Source organism: Mesocricetus auratus, unplaced genomic scaffold (assembly GCF_017639785.1).
Source record: "Mesocricetus auratus isolate SY011 unplaced genomic scaffold, BCM_Maur_2.0 Super-Scaffold_100006, whole genome shotgun sequence".
Classification (NCBI taxonomy): Eukaryota; Metazoa; Chordata; class Mammalia; order Rodentia; family Cricetidae; genus Mesocricetus; species Mesocricetus auratus.
Window position 1 is genome coordinate 98,756,387 of NW_024429190.1, and position 20,446 is coordinate 98,776,832.

General features: G+C 45.6%; 1 protein-coding gene across 1 annotated transcript in view; it reads right to left on the reverse strand.

Annotated features, from left to right (window-relative positions):
- Vstm4 (V-set and transmembrane domain containing 4) overlaps positions 1-20,446 on the reverse strand; it is a 91,078-nt gene that overhangs the window by 34,696 nt on the left and 35,936 nt on the right. The window contains exon 5 of the mRNA XM_040747734.1: positions 12,246-12,279. Coding sequence (XP_040603668.1) covers positions 12,246-12,279 — 34 coding nt within the window. The remainder of the gene's footprint in view (positions 1-12,245; positions 12,280-20,446) is intronic.

A 20,446-nucleotide genomic window follows, 5' to 3' on the forward strand; every position in this document is an offset into this window, starting at 1 on the left:
GCTTTGCAGCACTGCAAAATTCCAGCATATATCAGAATGGCCCAACTGTCACCAACTGGCTGGTTAAATAAAGTATGGTTTTTGCTTGTTTATTTGTTTGGTTTGGTTATTTTGAGACAGGGTTTTTCTGTGGAGTCTTGGCTGTCCTGGCTGTCTGTACACCAGGCTGGCCTTGAACTCATAGAGATCTGCCTGCCTTTCCTTTCCAAGTGCTGGGAGTAAAGACATGTGCCACCACTACCATTGCCCAACAAGTATGGCTATTCTTACGCTGGTAGTCTGTGGCTGAAAACAGGAATAAAGCAAGGACCTATGAACTGATGAAGTAAGATACATTGTTGAGAGAAAGAATCCAAGTGTTAAGCTACATTTCTAAGGGAAAATCTACTGAGAAACACCCCACACTTCATATATAAATAGGGGAAACAAGATATAAGCTAGAATGAGCTTACATATATACATAAACAAACTTTAGGAATCATCAAGGGTCTTGAGAATAGGATGCTGTGGAAACTACACAGATAGGAGACAGGATAGAGAATTACTGCTGGATGCATTTACAATTATACGCAAGAGAATGTAGACACATAGTTACAGGCTATTGTAAAGATGCTCCTAAATATTTGGAAACAAGTGAAGACTCACTCACATAGTGTGGGAAAAAAATCTGAGGATGTGTCTCCACTGAGGTTCCCCAAGGATGACTTCTTTTCTTTGGGAACAGGCTAAGTGGTCAGAACTGGAGAGTGCAGGACCCACTGTGTGAATTCACAAGCAGCTAAAAGGAACGGGAGTTTACAGAGCTCCGACCGCCAAGAGCAAACAAGGGCTTGCTTCAACAGACCAACACACAGAGCTTGGTTCTGCAGCCTTTTAAACTTTTGACATGTTTATTATTTTTCTTCTCAAATAAAATCAGGCAGTTTTGTGGATTAAGATGGCAATTACAGGCATGGAAATGAAAGGAAATAAGCCTGTCATGACCACAATGCGACCTTTGTAAATATTTCCACGTTTTTTTTCTTCTTCTTGAAAAAAATGACTATTTTTAGAGTGGTTTTGGGTTCACAGAAGAATTGAGATGGCACAGAGATTTTTCCCAGCACCCCACACTCTGCAATTAGGAAGCCTGTGAGGAATCATCAGGAGCACCCACGGCAATAGTAGGTAATATTAGGGTTCACTCGCCTGTGCTCTGTGGCTTTGGACAAATACAGTGCATGCAGCGTTACGATACCCTATAGAGGGGCTTCGCAGTCCTAAGAGTCCTCTGTGCTTTGCCCAACCTCACCCTTCAGGTCCCAGAAACCATTGACCTTTGCTTTAACTGGCTCCACGGTTCTGCTGTTTCCGGGACATTGTAGGGTTGCAAATACACCACATGTAGCCTGCTTAGACCAGATCTTCTCCCTTGATAACAGGCACGTAAGGCTTCTCTCTCCATGTCTCTCTTAGTTTGGTGGCTTATAGTACCAAATAATACTCCACTGTCTGGTCGTCACATAGTTTACTCATCTATTCACCTAAATAATGATTGTTTCTCAGTTTGAGGAATTAGGAATAAGGCTGCTATAAACACATCTTTATATGAGTAAAATATTTAATACTGTATTTTATACATTTTTTAAAAACTGCATTAGATTGTAATGTGACACTTTCTTTTTATTTAACCTAAAGCTTCCAAATTTTTAGATTTTCCTGTTATCCTAATGAAAAGATAAGCTATAGTTTACAAACCCATTCTCAGGGTCTCTCTGTGTAGCCCTCATTGTCCTGGAACTCACTCTGAAGACCAGGCTGGCCTTGAACTCACTGAAATCCACTTGCCTCAGCCTCCCAAGCATTGGGATTAAAGGCCTGAGCCACCACACCCTTGGTTCATTTTCATGTGTGTGTGTGTGTGTGTGTGTGTGTGTGGGCGCGTGTGCATGTGCGTGGAATGGTTTCCCATTCATAGGCTTTCATTTTTCAGTTTGAACCTGAAAACTGGGATTGCCATGCCAGAGAGGACCATCTTCAAAGCCACTCCATCCCTGTTTTCAAAGCGATTGACAACAGGTTAGTACCACTTTAAGGCTGCCCTGCCAGTGAAGAGCTGTGCCATGCCATTGTCCTCACACTGTCCATCAGTTAAGTTCGTGAAGACACATGCAACCCTCTATTGCTGCCTTTCTTTGATTGTCACACAGAATGGCCATGGCCCGTGTCTTTCTCCAGGCTTCCTCATATTTATTATTTACTTAAGGCATTAGACTTTTCATATTGATTTGCATAGATCTCTTCTGCCAAGTTAACACATTGATTGCAATTTTTTCAATACCCCATTTAATCCTAGACTTTTATTAACTGCACGGTTTCTTCCCTTTCTGTTGAAACTCTTTGGTATTCTTTTTACACCTCTGAATTCAGACAGCATCCCCAGGGCACCTCACACACTGGAGAGTGATGTGTTTCCACCCTCTCTCCTTTTTACTCGGACTTAATCCTTCACCTCTTTCACACACAGCGGGAGTTTCTGGAACATCATTTCTGTGAACGTATTTCACTATGCCCAGGGTTTTAGAAAGCCGGGAAGGATCTGTCTTGTCATCACCACTTTCCTCCAAACCAGTAAGACTGCGTCCAACTAAATTTAGTTCTAATTCATAGTTCAACAAGACTTCAAGTACACAGTGAGTCATTGTGGTGGCAAGTGGTCCACACTTTCCCCTTAGAATTCCGTTTCCCCCATCGAGTCAAGTCTGGGAGGACTTTTCAACCAAGAAAACCCACCTTATGATTAACTTACAAGAAAAGTTATGATCTGTCTTGAATCGGAAGAGGGCTGCAGTTTGTCTCTGATACAGGAGAGTGTTGGGTCAGTCAAACCAAAAAAAAGATGGAGAGGCAGACCTGGAAACTCCCTCTGAATTAGAGGGCAGTGCAGCCAGAGAGAGGTGATGCTTGTGGGGAGCTTGTTGTTAAGTGGGTCTGCTTTTCTGGCTCAGCACAGGAAGGCAGGAGGCGGCACATGTGACATGGGTCTCTCGTAAGAGGTGCCACCCCCTGAAGTCTCTGTACCACAAGGACTCAGAACCTCTGCTCTGGAACTCTGGATAGTTCATTAATTTCCATGGGCCTCCACTGCCCAATCTGCAAGATGGGCGAGCAACCCTTGTTAGCTATGTCATGGGGCCATTATGATGTCAGATGGAGTAGCATGGATAAATAAGATGGGACATTGCGTTGGTTGCTTTTCTGGCTGTGACAGAAACAACTTGAGTGAGGGAGGAATTGTTTTGGCTCAAGGAGCATAACAGTCCATGTTGATGTGGGACAGGGAGCAGAGACCAGGGAGATGGCTGTCCTCAGCTCCCCTTGGCTCCCCTTCGTTCAGGCCAGACACCCAGTCCACAGGTTGGTGCTGTGCACATTCGTGGTCAGTCTTTCTACCTCAGATAACCTCCCTAGAAATTCCACTGTGGACCGAGCCAGAGATGCCAATAATCTCTCAGCTGATTCTAAATTTGGTCAAGTTGACACGTAAAATTAACGATTACAGGCTTACAAGGGCTCCATAACTCAAGCAGGTATCCAGTGCATGCAACCAATGTGGAAACTTCACAGCCCCTCACTGGAAATATGATGTTGCCACTAGGGATGTCATGGTGCTCATATCTCAGCCCTGAGGTAATGACTGCAAGTTTCAACTTGAACACCGATCAGGAACTTTTCTGCCCAGCACATATCACGTCCTGCTCTGACACATACCCTCCCACAGTCATAGTGGTATTCGGCCAAGTAAAATGTAGGGCAGACCAGACAGGTGTTAAGGAGAAAGACAGACCACTGACCAGTAAGTACATTGCCTCCCCAAGATGCCAGCAAAGCATGTGACCTGGATTTGCAGGGCTTTAAACACATTCTTGGTAAACTTTTTTCTTTTCAGAAAGCAAAGTTAGTAGTAATTGCTGTGTTTGTGTCTGTCTGGTGCAAACCACTGTGGAAAGGGTACTCGTAATCTGCAGCCTTCTCAGGTAAGAAAAGGACCCAGGCCCTTCCTAAGGAAGGGATGCGGGATTCAGTCCAGGTTGGTCTGACTCACTAATCCTGAAACAAGGACCTTGGGACCAGCCCAGACAACAAGGAACTAGAAAATTAAGACAGAAAGATTGGCATTCCAGCTAGATTAGAACAGTTGCTCTGGGCTTAAGCAGGCCCCTTAAAGAGATGGTACCAGGAGGTGCAATTAACATCCTCGTACCTTTCGTGTTTATACTAAATTGAGAATAGCTGCTTAAACTCCTGCCCTCTCAGAAAGCGGGCGGATCAGCACAAGTGCTGGAGTCTTGGGGGCTGGCAACTGCGCCTGGTGCCCAGGACCAAATGTTGTTCTGGCCTAAGAGTGGTCAGAGGAGGACAGCATGTTCCTGAAAACTGTCTGGAATGAGTGATGCCGGCTACCAAATAGTGTACATGGTGGGCCAGATGTGGAAATTCTGTGTCTTAGCTTCAGAGCTGGGAGTGTCTGGGAGAACAGAGAGGAACAGGGGACAGTCACCATACACCAAGCCGGTTCCTCCAGAGAACATAATTACAGCTAAGCCATTTACAGCCAACCACAGCCTTCTTTGGTAACTAAATCTCGATTCACAGCATGGGCCATTTAGGGTGTCCTAGCAACCAAATGGCCATCCTGATACCAGGCTCCGGGAGGCATGCTAGCATCAGAGCTGGGGAGCTGCATCCTCGGAGTCGCACTGCAGATGCCTGCTGTTACCCTTGGCAACAGGCCATCTTCTTGTAGCACCCGGCCATTGTGAGGCACACACATGCTCCTTGAGGTCTGTCATTGCTATCCTTCATTGAATGGGCAGTGTTTCTCATCACTGGGTAGAGATGCCAGAGATGTCTGTCACATGCTCCATAGAGATGTGTCATAGTCTGAAATAAGACAGCCAGAGACCAAACATATGGACACAGAGAGCCCTTAGCAGGTGAGGCTCGAGGAGCTCCCAGCATCCTTTTTGGCTTCCTGAGTGCCTCTGACTCCACAGCATTGTGGGCGGCCTTACCTTAACTGATCTTTCCTACTGCCAGAAACATCCATGTCTTCCATTTCCCTGTCCTGGCAAGGCAAATGCCTGACTTGCATCATGAGAGGGACCTGTCTGCTCCTCTCCAACTGATTCTCTGGCCGCCTCCTCAAGGTTTCACACAGTCCTCAGATGCTGCATGTACTGTGCACCAAGATCTTTATTGTACAATCATGAAGCCTTACTGGTTTCTAAGGCTACCGTTTCTAAGAACAGTGACACATCTTAGAAACCACAGGTGCTCCCTCCCCAATGTCAGCCACCACAGATAAAATTCAAGAGCTCATACACATGGGGTGAATCCCCAGATGTCTCACTCTAGGCTCCAGAGCCCTCAATTGCCAGGGGCTACTTAGAGGTTGTTGTGTGACTTCACTTTTAAGATAGGTAAATAGTGCTACTTGCCATGGTCCTATACCATGACAATTAGTAAATGAGTAATACATACCTAGCATCTTGAGCTGTGTCTATCACATGACAATCACGTGACGATTGTCACCCATGATTATCTTAGTGTCAGTGTCTTAACTGTGCGCAATATGGAATCTGTTCTCAATGCGAGAGTTGGGGGTAGGGCAAGCTGTGTCCTGTGTGTGCTGAGAGACAGCCAGTGTTAGCAGGCCTTGTGTGTTCTGCCCTTCCTGTGATCTTTTTGTGTGCATAATCTGAGGAACAGGCGAAAGCTGCTCCTTTGTGAGGTGGCCGCTCAGGAATTTCCCCACACACAGCTTCCCCAAGACTATACACGAGTGGGTTCCATCACCCCAGTTCACTGTAGCCCTATAGACAAAGTGGGCCTGTGGCCTCACCCTCTGCCAACCCTTCCGCCACCAGGCTTGGACATCGCAGCGCAGGCTTTGTCAGAGCAACATTTCCTTTGACCCTAAAACTCCTGAAGGCTAGCTCGTCAGATTTTAGAGTCTGAAATCACATCTCTTCCTTCACAGAGATCCAGGCTGACGTGTCACTTACTGGTTAATCCCCTTGCTTCCATTGTCAGAGGATGCTTTAAAAGAATCTCCGATGGTTCATAGAGATATAGAAAGGGCATTAAAAGAAGCTCAGAAATCACTTAGGATTGTGCCTCCAACACCCTGAAAAATTAGGTGGTACCCCAATCCCAGTTTGTCCTAGAGACAGTATGCACTACTGTGTCTGCAAGCATGTATAGTCTTATACCCAGGAGATGGCCAAGCTGGGAACTGCCTTCTCTGTACATCCAACTCTCCCTCTCTCAACAGCTTTTAAAAAATCTGGCCTGCACACAAGAAACATCACAGCTCTGAGCAATTGCTGGCATTCTGTTGTAAAGCTGGGTTTCAGGGGATTTTTTGAACCATTTCATATGAACTGAACTGCTCTCATTGCTGACCCTTCAAGGGAAGGCATGTTGAAAACCCCACAGAGCCTTGAAAGGCTTGCGCTGTTCTGAGACATCTGCTTCCTAAGAATACTTGGCCAGGGGAAAGCAAGAATCCCTCAGTCCTAAAGGCCAAGGCCACTCCTCTCAGACCATGGCAGCTTCTTGACTCAGGACAGGACACAGTCACGATAAGCTTTACTTTTCTTCTTTGAACTTTTCTTAGCAAGTCGTGGAACTCCCTAGAGTCTCCATCTTGCCCGGGTCACTTGGCAAGGCCCCCATATCTGTGACCACAGTGTTCTCAGCACCAGCATGTGGCCTCCTCTTGAGGGTCCCTCCCCTGCCTAAGGGTTTCCTTTCCTGGCTTCTGTCCCAGGTCCTGTGATTTCTGCCCTTTTCCCTTTAGAAGGAAGTGGTAAGAGGACAAAAAGGACACTAATTATGAATAGAACTTGAGACCCAGGGCCCAGTTCCCACAGCAGCAACCAAAAGGGTACCAGGACCTGGTCTTTATCATGAACAGGATGGGCTGAAGTTCCTGAGCTCGTAACCCAGAACATAGGTCAAAGCCGTGATGAAGAAAAGACCTGGACTTGTTCTGACTGCAGGACGGGTCAGGACTATGAGGTCATGTGAGGCTCTCGTCAGGAGGATGAGTGTCCCTGGCAGATCTATGGTCCAACCTGGCCCCACCAGGGTCTCATGTTGAAGGAGGAAAGTGAGTTTTACAGAGACTTGTGTGTAGTTGGTTTAGCAGAAAGCATTTCATGTAAAAGTCTTGGGCCAAGCACCCCACTACAACACTTGCAGCCCCTAGTGGTTGATACAGAGGCAGAAACAATTGAGTAGAACTCTATGACCCTGATATCTGGCTTATAGTTTGGATCTTTAATGTTCTGTAAAGACCATAAGTTAAGTCCTGATCACCAGTCTACAGTACCATCAGGATGTCCCTGATTGAGAGGGGGGCTAGTGGGAAGAAATTAGGTCATTGGGGGAACACCCAGGAAGAGGACATTGGGATTTTGCCATGGCTTAAATGTGAAATGACCCTCATAGCCTACATGTTTGAACACTCTGACTCCAGATGGTGGCCCTGTTCAGGAAGGTTATGAACCCTTTAGGAGATGGAGCCTTGCAGGAGAATGTACATCACTAGGGACAGGCTTTGGGGTTTTATAGCCTGGTTCGATTTTCTCTTCTCTCTCTGCTTTTGGATTGTTGGTCCAATGTGACAGGCTGGCTGCATACTTCTGCTACCATACTTTTCCCAGGAGGACTGTGTCCCCGTTAGACCGTAGGCCAAAGTAAGCCCCTCTAAATTGCTTTTGTTGGGGTATTTCATCAAAGCAAAGCAAACTATGTCTTCCCATACTCCTTCCTGCTCTCTCTTTACTTCCTTGCCACCACTGGATGAGAAGGTTTGTTCCACCATGCTCCTGGCATGTTGTGCTGCCTCTCCAAAGACTCCAAAGCAACAGTAGTACCAGAAAGGAACCTTTGCCCATTTTAAGGTGGTTTTCTCACATATTTTGTCACAGCAATGGAAAGATGACAATACACTTGTCTATTACTCCTGAACTAGGGGAGAAAATGTCTAATGTCTACCGAACTGTAATGACATCTTTGCTACTCCACCCATTAGTCTCCAGCTTAGAATGTGACTGCTGTGAGGGGAGGGTAATGAGGAGCAGGGAGGAGGGATGAAGACAGGAGGACTGCAAGCTTTCCATGAAGCATAGCCAGCTATCTCAGGAATCAAGAGAGACTGACAGGCTGACCTCTCAGCAACCATGACAGAACCAGCTATAACCCTCTCTCCAAATAACATGCCTCATTCACCCTAGTCCTAGAGTGTGAGGGGGCATGAACTTAAAGAAACAAGCAGCTTCCTTGAGGCATAATTGATTTCTGATACAATATGTAGCTCATAATAAAGACTTCGGTAGATTTTTGTAGACCCACAAGTTGTACAATCATCAGTACAACACGTTTTTACGACATTGCAATCACAGCCCTGCAACATTCTAGACTTAGTCCATACCACATTAATCACATCCGCAATTAATCCCCATGCTCAACCTCAGCTATAAGCAAACATTGCTCTATTTTCTGTCTCCATAAATCTCCCCTTCCTAGGCATTTCATTAAAATAGCACACAATTGTAAATTTTGCACCTGGTTTCTTTCACTTTGTAGTGTTTTGAAAACGGCCTACTTCTACAGTCTTTGCCAACTAGAACTTTATTGGATGTATCTGCTGCATTTTGTTTACTCTCTCGCCAGCTGATGAACATATTTGGATTGTCTCCAGTTTCTGGTTACTATGAATAGAGCAGTTGTGAACAATTCCATACAGGTCTTTGTGTCAGCATATGCTCTCATTCTACTTGGGTAGATCCCTACACAAACGATTTGTGGGTCATATTATTAAGAGTCACACATTAAGAAACTACCAAACTATATTCCCCATTGGCTACTCCATTCAGGAGTATACAATGATCCAGTTTCTCCATATGCATCCCAAAACTTGGCATCATTCATCTCTTGGATTGCAGGCATTCTGGTTGGGGTGTGCTGGAATCACATTATTATTTAATTTGCATTTCCCTAATTAATGACTAAAGATATTGGGCATCTTTCCACATATTTATGAGCCACGGGTACATCTTCTTTAGGGAAATACCTGTTCAAATTATTATTGCCTATTTTAATTGTGCTATTTGTCATGTTATTATCCAGTTGGAAGAACTCTATATCTGAAAACACATTCCTCATCACTTACCTGATTTGCAGACATTTTCTATTTGGTGGCTTGTCTTTTCATTTTTATAATTGCGTCTTTAGAACTAAATTCTTATCAGTCTCTCAATTATGAATCTTGTACCATGTAACTTTACCTGAAGCAGGGACACATGAATTTTTCTCTAAGAAAATTTTATAACTTTAGCTTTTACACTTAGGACTAAGACTCCTTAATTATGTTTACTGATGCTGTGAGAAAAGGGGTCTCAGTTCATGTGGATGTCTGTATAATGCACACCACTTGATGAAAAGTACATGCCTTCTATTTAGAATTGGCCTGGATCCATCAGACTACACATGGAGGATGACTTCTGGATTCTATGACTTCTGGATCCTCTGTTATCTGCACCATGTGTGATACCCTGACTTCCGTGCCTGTGGTTCGTACTGCTTTCTTGCTGTCAAGACTCCACTTGTAACTTTTTACAAAATGCACGAAGTTTCATTCTTCCACGTTTAGAGATTCCCCTGCTCTTGTTTCACTGATGTTTTCAACTTTAATTCATTCCAGTCAGAGATTATACCGAATAATTCCAAAGTCGTTGAGGGTCATCTCAGTGTAAGATAGATCTTGGTGAATATTCCATGGGAACATGAAAAAAATTAGTGCTCTTCTATAAGCTGACTACTGGAGATGGGGCAACAGGGGCCTGTTCATTGACAGTATTACTTGTGTCTCAAAGAGCTTGTGGATTGAGGACCTAAGGAAGCCCATTGGTTGCTAAATATCACCACGGAGTTTTGTGTCTTCCTTCAGCTCTTCAAGTTTTAGCTGTTTGAGTTCTGTGACTTTGCTGCTCAATGCATACACTATTTAGGGCCTTTGTTTTCCTGGTGAATCGGTCATTTTACCATCTAATGTTCCATCCAACCCCTGCTAAGCGTTTTTCTCTGTTTTATTTTATGAGATATATGGTGTGTGCGCACAGACCGCTGACTGCATGGTAGCTCTTCTTCCATTCGTTAGCTTCCACCTTACCTATGCCATGTGTGTGAAGTGCATTTCTTATGAATAGAATATAGTTGGGACACATAATTATTTACTATGCCAGGCTCTGTGATTCAACTGATGCATTTAGACCAGTTTAAGATAGGTGGTATGGAAGTAACTTGCTGTTTTATTAAAGTTATTAAACTATTATTTTCTTCCCCGTTCCTATGATTCCGTTTATTCTATTTCTTTATGTGACTTGAGTATATTTAAAGGATTATCTTGATTTTTCTACAGTCTTTTTTGGTGTTGGGGTAGAGTTACTTTAGCAGTTGCATTGGAATTACGATAGATGTGTGTGACCACTATATCTGCTGTCACCAACCTTCCCTCACCAAGTGAAGAGTAGAGACCTCTCTTTTTTAAGGGTCTTTTATCTTCCTTACTTTTAAATATTACCATTTGAGAATCAATTGATTTACTTTTTTGTTTCAATCATCAGATGTGATTTTTTTAAACTCATGAGTACTCACAAGATGGTGTCTAAAAATGGGTGGATCTTAGAGGAGTTAGGGGAGGAATGGAGGGTGAATATGATCAAAATACATTGTAGACATGTATGAAATTCTCAATGAAGTAATAAAATATACCTATTGTTATATAATGTGTGTGTACACGCACACACATATACATACACATTCTTCAAGTTGTTCCTTCCTTCCTAATTATTCAAGTTTGCTTTCATTTGGGGCTCAATAATTTTTTATGTAATTTTTCAATCACATGATTGTTAGCACCTATTTACAGTAATCTAGAAATAAATTATTTTAATTTTCCTGCATTTGAAAATGTTTTTCTAACACCTTCATTCTTGAAAGATAGTTTTGCAGGGTATAGAATTTCTGGCTGCAGTTCTTTCAGATTCCAGGAAAAACACCATTTCTTTCTGTCCTGTCTTTCTTGGATTTGGCAAGTGTACTTACCCTCAGTTTCATCTCTTGCTTACTTATGCTGTGTATTCATGTAGATTTCAGTATATTCATCCTGGTTGGAATTAATATTTTTGAATCTACCAATCTTTTTTTTCTGCAAAATTTGGGAAGTGTTCACATATTATTCTTTGTAATAAATAAATAATGTTCAAATCCTCTAGATCTCATCCTCTTTCTATGGTATGTGATGGTAGGAATTACCCTTGGCCTAGGTCCCTGAGAATTAGGTGTTAATCTACTTTTTAGTCTGTTTTGTATATGTAGTTCATATGCAGGATTCTATTATTTTGTCTTTCTTTTTATCAATTACCTACTGACATTGTCACCCTATTATTGAGTCTATTCAATAAGATGTGCATTTTTTATTTTATTTTCTCAGTTCTGTACTTTCTACTTTTTAAAATAACATATTTTTTGGGTGACACTTTATTTACCATTTGCTTTCAAAAGATTTTTCAGTTGATTAAACAGATTTGTGACAACTGGTTTAAAATCCTTATTAGGTCATTCCAATACCTGATTAGCCTCCATGGTTATCTGGTCAATCATCTTTCTTCATTTTAGTTATGATTTTTGTGTTTTTAACTGTCATTGGGTGATTTTAATAATATTCTAATAGAGTCTCTGTGTCCCACTGACATGTTGTAAAATTGGCAGTCCCAAAATCTTATACACTATGAATTTGAATGTATCTTCTAAGTACTATATTCCCAGTGAGGCCTGTCACCAGATAAAGTAAAACAAAGGCTAAGTCAGTGCTTGTGGGAAAAGATTAGAATTGGCGAGAAGATATTGAGGTAGCTCACATCAGTAATAAGTTCTCAAATGGCCCTACAGGACACTTTTCAAACTCCTCAAAGATACAGGCTGGACCAGGATGAGCTTCATGCCATCTGGACCCTGTGGAGATTATGACTGGCATATGGACTATTCACATATGCAAACATATCTAGAACATACTTTGTTTGGCTTTCTTAAGACCATAATCTTTTAGTAAGAATAATATATCTAACCAATTTCTTGGTAGTATAAAAAGAAAGTGAAATATCAAAGAGAAATAACGAAGAAAACATGCTTACCTGTTCTGAGGGCATTTCACCAAATAATGTCTCGCTGTGAAAGGAAAAGAATTAAAAATTAGTAAACACGGGCTAGTTTGGCGTTACTTGAAAGGCAAGGACCCAGATCTTGTTCAGGCATTAGGGCTGCACCAGCCAACTCTTGGGACTTCTTGCCTACAACTTTTGTGTGAAATCATGGCAGAGACATCGGAGGGCACCCCAACGATTTGATATTATTTCAGTTCTGGATTTTATACCAGGCATGAAGTCACATACCCCAGACTTCATACTATTCATCTTTGGCCAAGAAAAGTTGAGTTTCAATCTATGCTAAAGAGTCCTGGAGTGGTGAAATCCTCCAACTTGTGAGCTCTGAGTCACGAAAACAGTCTTTTGGACCAGACAGGACAGGCTAGCTCTCCTTAGGACCTTCTCATTGTAAGTGGGCTTTCATTCTTTTGTTAATATTCTTTATGGTCTCAAAGAATTTCTTAGATAGTAAGATACAATGGTGCACCACTAGGAGGGCTGAGGAAGGAGAGTCTTAAGATCAAGACTAGCTTTGGGTTGTATAGTGACCCTGTTTGAAACAAACAAAAAACCAAGAAGAAGACGTCCTAAAGAAACAAGTCTTGGAGCAAAACATCTTCCTGCATGGTTCTTCTTGAGGCAAACTACAGTGGAAAAATCAGTGGAATGCATGGGCACCTAATTAAGATCTAGGACCTCAAGTTGAGGTGACCTCAACAGAGGAAAACTGAAACAGCCAGGGGAATCCTGAGTTGTGTGGCAAATGTTTACATGGCCATCCCCAGGGAATACCACCTTCTTGCATCTGTTCCCACCTATGTATAACACCTTCTACCTCATGCTAACTAGAACTTGGCCACATGACTTGCTTAGATCCAAGAAACATTAGCCAGTGTGCCACCCACAGAGGCATAAAAATCGCTGTATCTGAGGCTGGTGACAGACAATCCTTCTGCTGTCAGTTATTCCGTGGGCCCACTGGAATATGAGTGCCCACAGAGAAGGCATTGACCGTGGTAGCTGAGGTCCCAGAACAAGCAGCCGCAACTGATCCACCGTCAGACTGCAGCTGCATGAATGACTCCAGCTGAGAGCAGCAGCAGGACTGCTCAGTAGAGCTCGGCCTCAACTGCCAACCTGTGGGTGAGTAGATAAAATAGCAGTTTTATGCTTTTGTGTTTGGGGTGATCTGTCGTAGAGTTAGCCAGTGCAAGGCATTGGAGCTAAAAAGATGTATAAACCAGCTCCCTACTAACGTCTAGAGCCTTCCTGCACTCCATTTACTGAGCACCTATGGTGAGCTAGTGGTTTATGGACACAACAATAGCAACATGGTATGTTACGGCACTTGTCATGACACTACTGTAAGCTTCATATGGGTCAGTAGACTTTAGTATTTGGTTTGCATATCCTAGTACATTCTTTGATCAGAAAGGAATCAATTTCTGGGTTCTCTTGCAATGTGTCTGAGATCTGACTAAGATTCTTGTTATTCTCTGCTTATAACATCATCGTTATAAGCAAAGCCAAGGCATGCTGTCTACTCATTGGGATTTAGAACACAGAGACCTGTCCCAGGGAGCAGAGTGCATGAACGGACATGGAGTATTCCTGTCCACTGAGACTTCGAATAACTCACAGCTTAGTAGCTAAAACTCAGGAGTATGGAATTTCCAATGTTTTGCTTCCAACAAGGGTTGAATGATGACTGAATCCAGGTGTCAGCTGGCAGCATATCAAGCAGCATCTTTGATGCTAAATCATTATTTAACTCTCGACATACATAACTCTAAAGCTGCGCATGGCATTGAGCAGCATTTGAAAAACTCCATCTATTCTTGCCTTCTTTTGTATTGAAGGCGAAATTCCCAGGCTCACATCTATTAACAAAACAGGAATGGGACCCATGGAGAACTATACCCCTAAGCAAACTCCAAATTCTAGTCTTCTCATTTACATGTGAGAACATATGAAGTAAAAATAAAAATCTATTTCAATAGAAATGCACTTCCAGTCAATTCTTGCTTTGTGCTTGTTAATTATTTATCTAAACAAATGATCTATTTCTGTTATTGTTGTTCATTTTATAGCAATCTTCCCAAATACCATTAATTGTGGATATTGGTAATTTGATCTTGTAACAGTATTTTCATGCAAGGGACCAGGCCATAAATGCAGACAGAAAACCAGGCAAACCATAAGGAGAAGAAACCAAAGAGAGAAGTCACAGGAGAAAGCAGCCCTCACACTGCAGCATCTCCATCTCAGACCTCCAATGTTCATGACCACGAGGTCAGGCAAGTCCGTCGTGCAGCCCAGGCTGTACCCTTATAGCAACCATGTAAGTGCTTCCAGGTCACAGGCAGAGTGACCTGACTCGGATCCCTCTGTACCTACTCCATGACACCCTCAGAGCAACTGAGAGCCGGTGCTATCTACACACAGATATGCCCTGTCTCCCAGAACCTATAGCTTGTACACACTGTGCAGCAGCTACAGAGCAGGGTTGAGAGCCTGCAGAATACCAGGAGCTTCCCCGTACATGGGGAGGTGCGGTCCAGGTGCAGGGAAAGGAATGGGAAGGATAGGGACCAGGAACGAAGAGGCAGGAGAAGCTGGGGGACTTCAGCCAGGGTGGGGGACTGGCTGAGAAGGGCCACCAGCCTGGTGGGATGTCCCGGTAATATGTTTTGGCAGATGACTGTGAGGTCTGTGTTGGGTGAATGCAGAACCAACACTTCCACTGATGAGGATGGGCCCCCTGGGACTATTGGTGACTCTGGACAGTTGTAAGCTTCTAAGAAGTGGGTGTCGCCAGAGTCCCTCCATCACTAGGCCTAGCAGCATGCCAGTGACGTCAGTGTCCTAGCTTAACCTGGACTCAGAGAAGGCAGAGCCCACACAGCAAGGGTTCAGGGGTGTGTGGGAGGCTGCTCAGGGAGACAGGGCCCCCCTAATTATGGACGTTAGGAGCCTGGATGGAGAAGAAGCCCATCAGGGATGACTGATGGGACAGCCCTCACTACGGTCTCCAGCACCTAGTGCGGGGCAATTATCCTCAGAGATAAAAACACAAGTCTTGTTGGGGTGATCTCCAGAGGTTCTGGAAGGCCAGTGCTTCTCACCCCTCCTGACAAGACACTCCAGCCGCTAGCCTCTTCCTGCCAACCATTCTTTTCCTCCTTCTCAGCTAGGTCCTCATTGCTCAAAGCCACCACCCACGGCTAAGCCCCCAAAGTGTGTCAGGCCTGAAGGTTGTGACTTCTCCAGCTGGGCCTATCACTGTCAGCACTTCCAGCAGCAGTGGGAAGACAGGCTGAAGGAAACAAACACACCCCCCTCTTATCAGTTCCACTGCAGGGTGTGGCTGACTACACACACACAGAGAGAGAGAGAGAGAGAGAGAGAGAGAGAGAGAGAGAGAGAGAGAGAGAGAAACGCACAACTCCCGTACACTCACTTTGGTTTCCCAGGCCTTTCAGAGACTCTTGTGAGGCCTGTGGGTGATTTTGCTCTGCTCACGAGGGATCTCTCATGGCAGAGCAGCCCCAGGACTCTCCATAGCACCCAGGATCAAGTTTGCAGAGAGCTCTTCCTTCCCACTCAAGACCCCAGGTCAGGGGGCCCCACAGCCTGGGAAAGCAAGGTCTGGCTTCCAGGCCCGGTCCACACCCTGCATGCATTTCCTAGGAATCAGGGCCTACGTGCACCCCTCCCTGTGCACAACACTGTCCTCTCACCGTAGAGCCCAAGAGCTCCCACCTCCAGGAAGCAGACATGCCCGAACGACCCCTCCCGGTCAGTGCAGCCCCTAGGATGGCATCCCCTGCTTCTGTCACCAGGAGTTTGGTCCCGGGAGCCACCTAACAGCCACGCTGGGTGAACGAAAAGCACCGCGCACAGAGCTGCCTGTCCGCTATGTTCTGTCCCATGGGCTGAGCGGCGGCCCCAAGCGGCTGTGGAGCTCTCACGACGAAACAAAGCCCCTAACAGGCTGTGCAGTTACACTAGACTCTGCAGCTAAGTGTGCAGCATGCAATCCAGCCTCGCCCACCCTCTCCTCAGAAACTGTGCTTTTGAACACAGTAGACTGGAACAAAATTTTTACCCCGTTTTGTTTTAAAGCCTTGGTGATGAGACCACAGATTATAGCTGTGGCTCACAGAAGTCTGCTGTGACAGTGTGTGTTAGCCTTAGTGGTGGAATGGCTGGCATGGCAATGGAAGCATGTGACCAGGGAAGCTAAGGCGCTCACCTGAGAAGGTGCTGGCTTACAGTTACATCTGGAGTGTCCCCAAGGGCTCAGGAATTGAAAGCCTGAGCACTGTCTCAGTCAGATTTCACTATCAACTGGACACAGCCTACGGTCACATGGCAGGGAATCTCAACTGAAGGGTTGCCTACTTTGGCCTGGTGTGTGGACGTGTCTGTGGAAGAGTCTTGTTTTTCTAACTGATGTAAGAAGATCTGGCCCACTGTGGGGGGTACCATTCCCCAGTCAGGTGGTTCAGCGCTGTGTAAAAAAGCTAGATGAGCATGTGGGCTGGGCAGCAAGCATACTCTGCCATGGTTCCTGCCATCTTTGACTATGAAGTGAGTTCCTCAACTGAAGGGAACGCTGTGTGAAATGCCAGGCGGGTGTCTTCAGGTCTCTGTCTTGAATTACCCCCTAACTCCCCTCAATGATGGACTGTGACTTGGGATAGTAAACCAAATGAATGCTGCATCCTCCAAGGCTGATTTTAGTTATTTGTCACAGACACAGAAATGAAACTGAAAGGCCACCAACAGAGAAATGCTTAGAGGTAAGGCCTTGGAGGAATCCTGGGAGCTAACGGTTAACTGGTTCACGATCTGGCGATGAGATCCTGTGAGGAGACGGAGACTTAGGTACTGGAGCACAGTTGAGTGGGTCTTGGGGACCATGTGTTGTTCCGGGCTCCCTTCTCCCTCTCTGCTTCCAAGAAACCCTGAGGGGAACTGCTCTGGTCACTGCATGTTCCCTGCCATGAGGCTCTGCGTCCCTGAGGGCCAAAGCAATGGAGCCGAGTGATGGTAAACTGAAAGCCCCGATCTGGGAGCCAAAATGAACCTTTCCCCCATTGAGCTGACATTTTCCAGGATTTTTCCAGTCACGGAAGGCTGACTAACAGGATACCTGCTCCACCCACACCCAGGACTCCCACAGTCCTGAAAGGTAAGAGGAACGCCCCTCCCTGTTGTACAGTTAGGAGATTTGGGGGCTCGTGTATAATTCATTTGCAGTTTCTGAAGACTTGCTTTATAAATAGAAGAATTTAAATCTAGGCTCTAAGCGCAGGACTCCTCAGGAAGCTACGGGGAGGCTCACAGTCTCACAAAGGAAAGACGGCCTTTGCCCACCAGTCTCAGTGGCTCTGTGCAGACCCCCCGGGACTAAGCATGGCCAGTGGAACTATTTGCCAAAAGACAAAGGGTGAGGTTGGCTTTGGGGCTACCAGGTGCCTTTGACTCCAGACAGCTGAGCCCTTTGACCTTCTCAGGTCATCCTTCTGTTCTGTTACCCCAGCCACACATTCTCTTTTGGGGTCTCTTCTCCCTCCCCAGTCTGGCTATGAGTGGGACATAGTCCCTAGTTCCCTCTTCTTGTACCTCTGGGGGGAAAGTCCACAGCCCCTTTGTTCTTCCTCACAGGGAGGCAGGCAGGGGAGGGAGGGTTGTAATGAGCCTTGGATTGTTCATTTCTGGTCTCGGAAGACAGACTGCAGATGGGAAGGAGCGAGAGCTCCCGGTGAAGAGTTCAGACAGTAAAGAAAGGCTACCGCTGTTCCTACCTGGCTCCAAGACGTCGTAAAGACTCTACTTTTGGAAGCTTGGCCACAGAAGGCTGGGGAATCACTGGAAACTCCCTAGACCAGCAAGACTAGGTAGGCTCCGGAAAAGCAACGGCCTTAGAAACCAGTGTCCCGAGGAAACACCAGAATTCAGAGCTCAGTCCTGGCCCCCAGAACTGGTGTTCTCCCGGGAGACTCGGCCAAAAAGAGGCCCTGGGATGAGGCCCTGGGCGCCGCGTGACTAACGCAGAGCAAGCACAGAGAATGTGCTAGGGAGAGAGTATGTGTGTGCCGGACTGGCAACACATGGGTGCAATTAACTTTGCTCATAGGCCAGCTGGGTGTCTGGAAACACAGCAGCGATGGCTGAGGCAGGACACCAGCCAAGAAAGCTGGCATGCCGCCCATGGCTTTGCAGGAGCCAAGAGTATTGGAGGGTCCTCAGGAGTGGGTCTGTTACTCTAATGTCCTCTGTCCAGATGTTGCTGCAGGAACCAAGAAGCAGCATTGGATAGGAGCAGCCTACAGACCTCAGTGCTCCGTGACCCCTACAGAAAGAGTTGGCTTGCCCAACCATGTATGTAAAAGCCCAAGCAGCACACTTTGAGGGGGAAATCTAAAAACCAACAGGCTCACAGTCGTACCCCCTGGTAAGAATTGGATCCTCTTCAAACCAAGCACTATTTTCAGGCTTTTATTTATGGTTTAGCTTTAATCTCAATGATGCAAATTTATTATAATTCAATGCATGTGAAGGGAGACCATGCTATACAAAGTTGACAAGTGTCATTGGTTTTTAGTATCTTAGGGTCACAGAATCATTTGGACACATGTAGCATGGCCCACAAATGCTTAATGAGTCAATGAGAGCCATAGCCATTGACAGCAGCTAGCCCTCAACAGGGGCCACTTCCTGTGCTATACCCTGGCCAGAGGGTTGCCATGGAAACAACCCAGTATTCCAGACCCCCAGGGCTCCCACAGCCACCAGTTATTCCCCAGTTACCACTGGGCTGTACCCCTTCCTTCTCCCCAAGCTGGGATCTACCTTGCTTCCAGTCTGGGAGTAGGAGAGATGGCAATACTGGAGCAAATCACCATCACTCAGCATTCCCTCCTTTCCCAGTAGGAAATGAGGATTCATAGGAATAATTCCCCAGAGAGCATCGGTACAGAAGCAGAGCCACGAAAGGGTCTACCCCCTGCTCCACAAGCTTCTAAAAACTTGATATCCTTGAACTCAGGACACCAAAGCTGGACATATTCTGCTCGGTGGCTTTGGTACTCAAGGGAATCCACCAACTGGGGACAATCTGGATTTCTTATTGCATAATTCTGGTTTGGTACTGATGAGGACTATACCTGATGGGCAGAGGACAGGGACGCTAGAGACATGGTGATAATATGGTCTGCAAATGATGAGTTCCAGATTAATGACCATCTGGAAGTCACATTATGAATAGGAGGAAACCTATTCATAAGATCCTCGGACCTAAGCTCGTTTAACTTAAATACAATGTCTCTAAGTGTGGATGTTACAGTGGATGTTACAAGGGCATGGAAACCAAATGTGGGCTTTGTGTGGGACTTTCCTGGTAACTGTCCCAGCACCTGGGTCTTACGAGCAGCCCTACTCCGATCTGCATCCATCCATACTTGTCTCTGTCACATATACGTAAAGTGTGTTATTGACTCCGACCAAAATACGTGGAAGAACACTTGAAAGGGAAGAAGGAGTTCCTCGATCATGGCTGCCGAGGGTTCAGCCTATGGCTGCTTGGCCTCAGGCGCTCAGGCAGGCCAACATGGGAGGGGCAGCAAGCAGCAGCGGCTGCTCTTTAGTTCCTGGCGGATGAAAGCAGGGAACGAACCAGGACAGGGCCAGTGACAAGAAAACCCCAAGACCCTGACCAGTCACCTGCCTCCCCCAGCCATGTGCTACCTTACAAAGTTCCCAGGATCGTCCAAAACAATCCCATCAGCTAGGGACCCAGCCTCAAACACATGAGCATCTGGTGGGGACATTTAAAGCCCAAACCGTAGCACCATGTCTTCAAACACATCCTATGCAGCCTTAAGGAATCACCTAGGAAAGATTATTGTCCTCTCGGAAACTCAGAGTTGTCAAACAATGTACACGGGACCGCAGAAGCCAGGCAGATCTCTGTGGGAAAAACCTCATCGAACATCCCCGGAAAGTCGGAGGAGCGTTCCTTGGCAAAGGTCATCCTCAGCGGTCTGCGGATTTTCCATATTAGAAAACTAGGGCATCCGAGATACAGCCACTGCTGGTGTAGGGATGTTATCACACTCTCTGCCTCGTGGGAACCACACAGGCTACACAAGGATAGGGGAGTAGAATCATGAGCCCAGGCT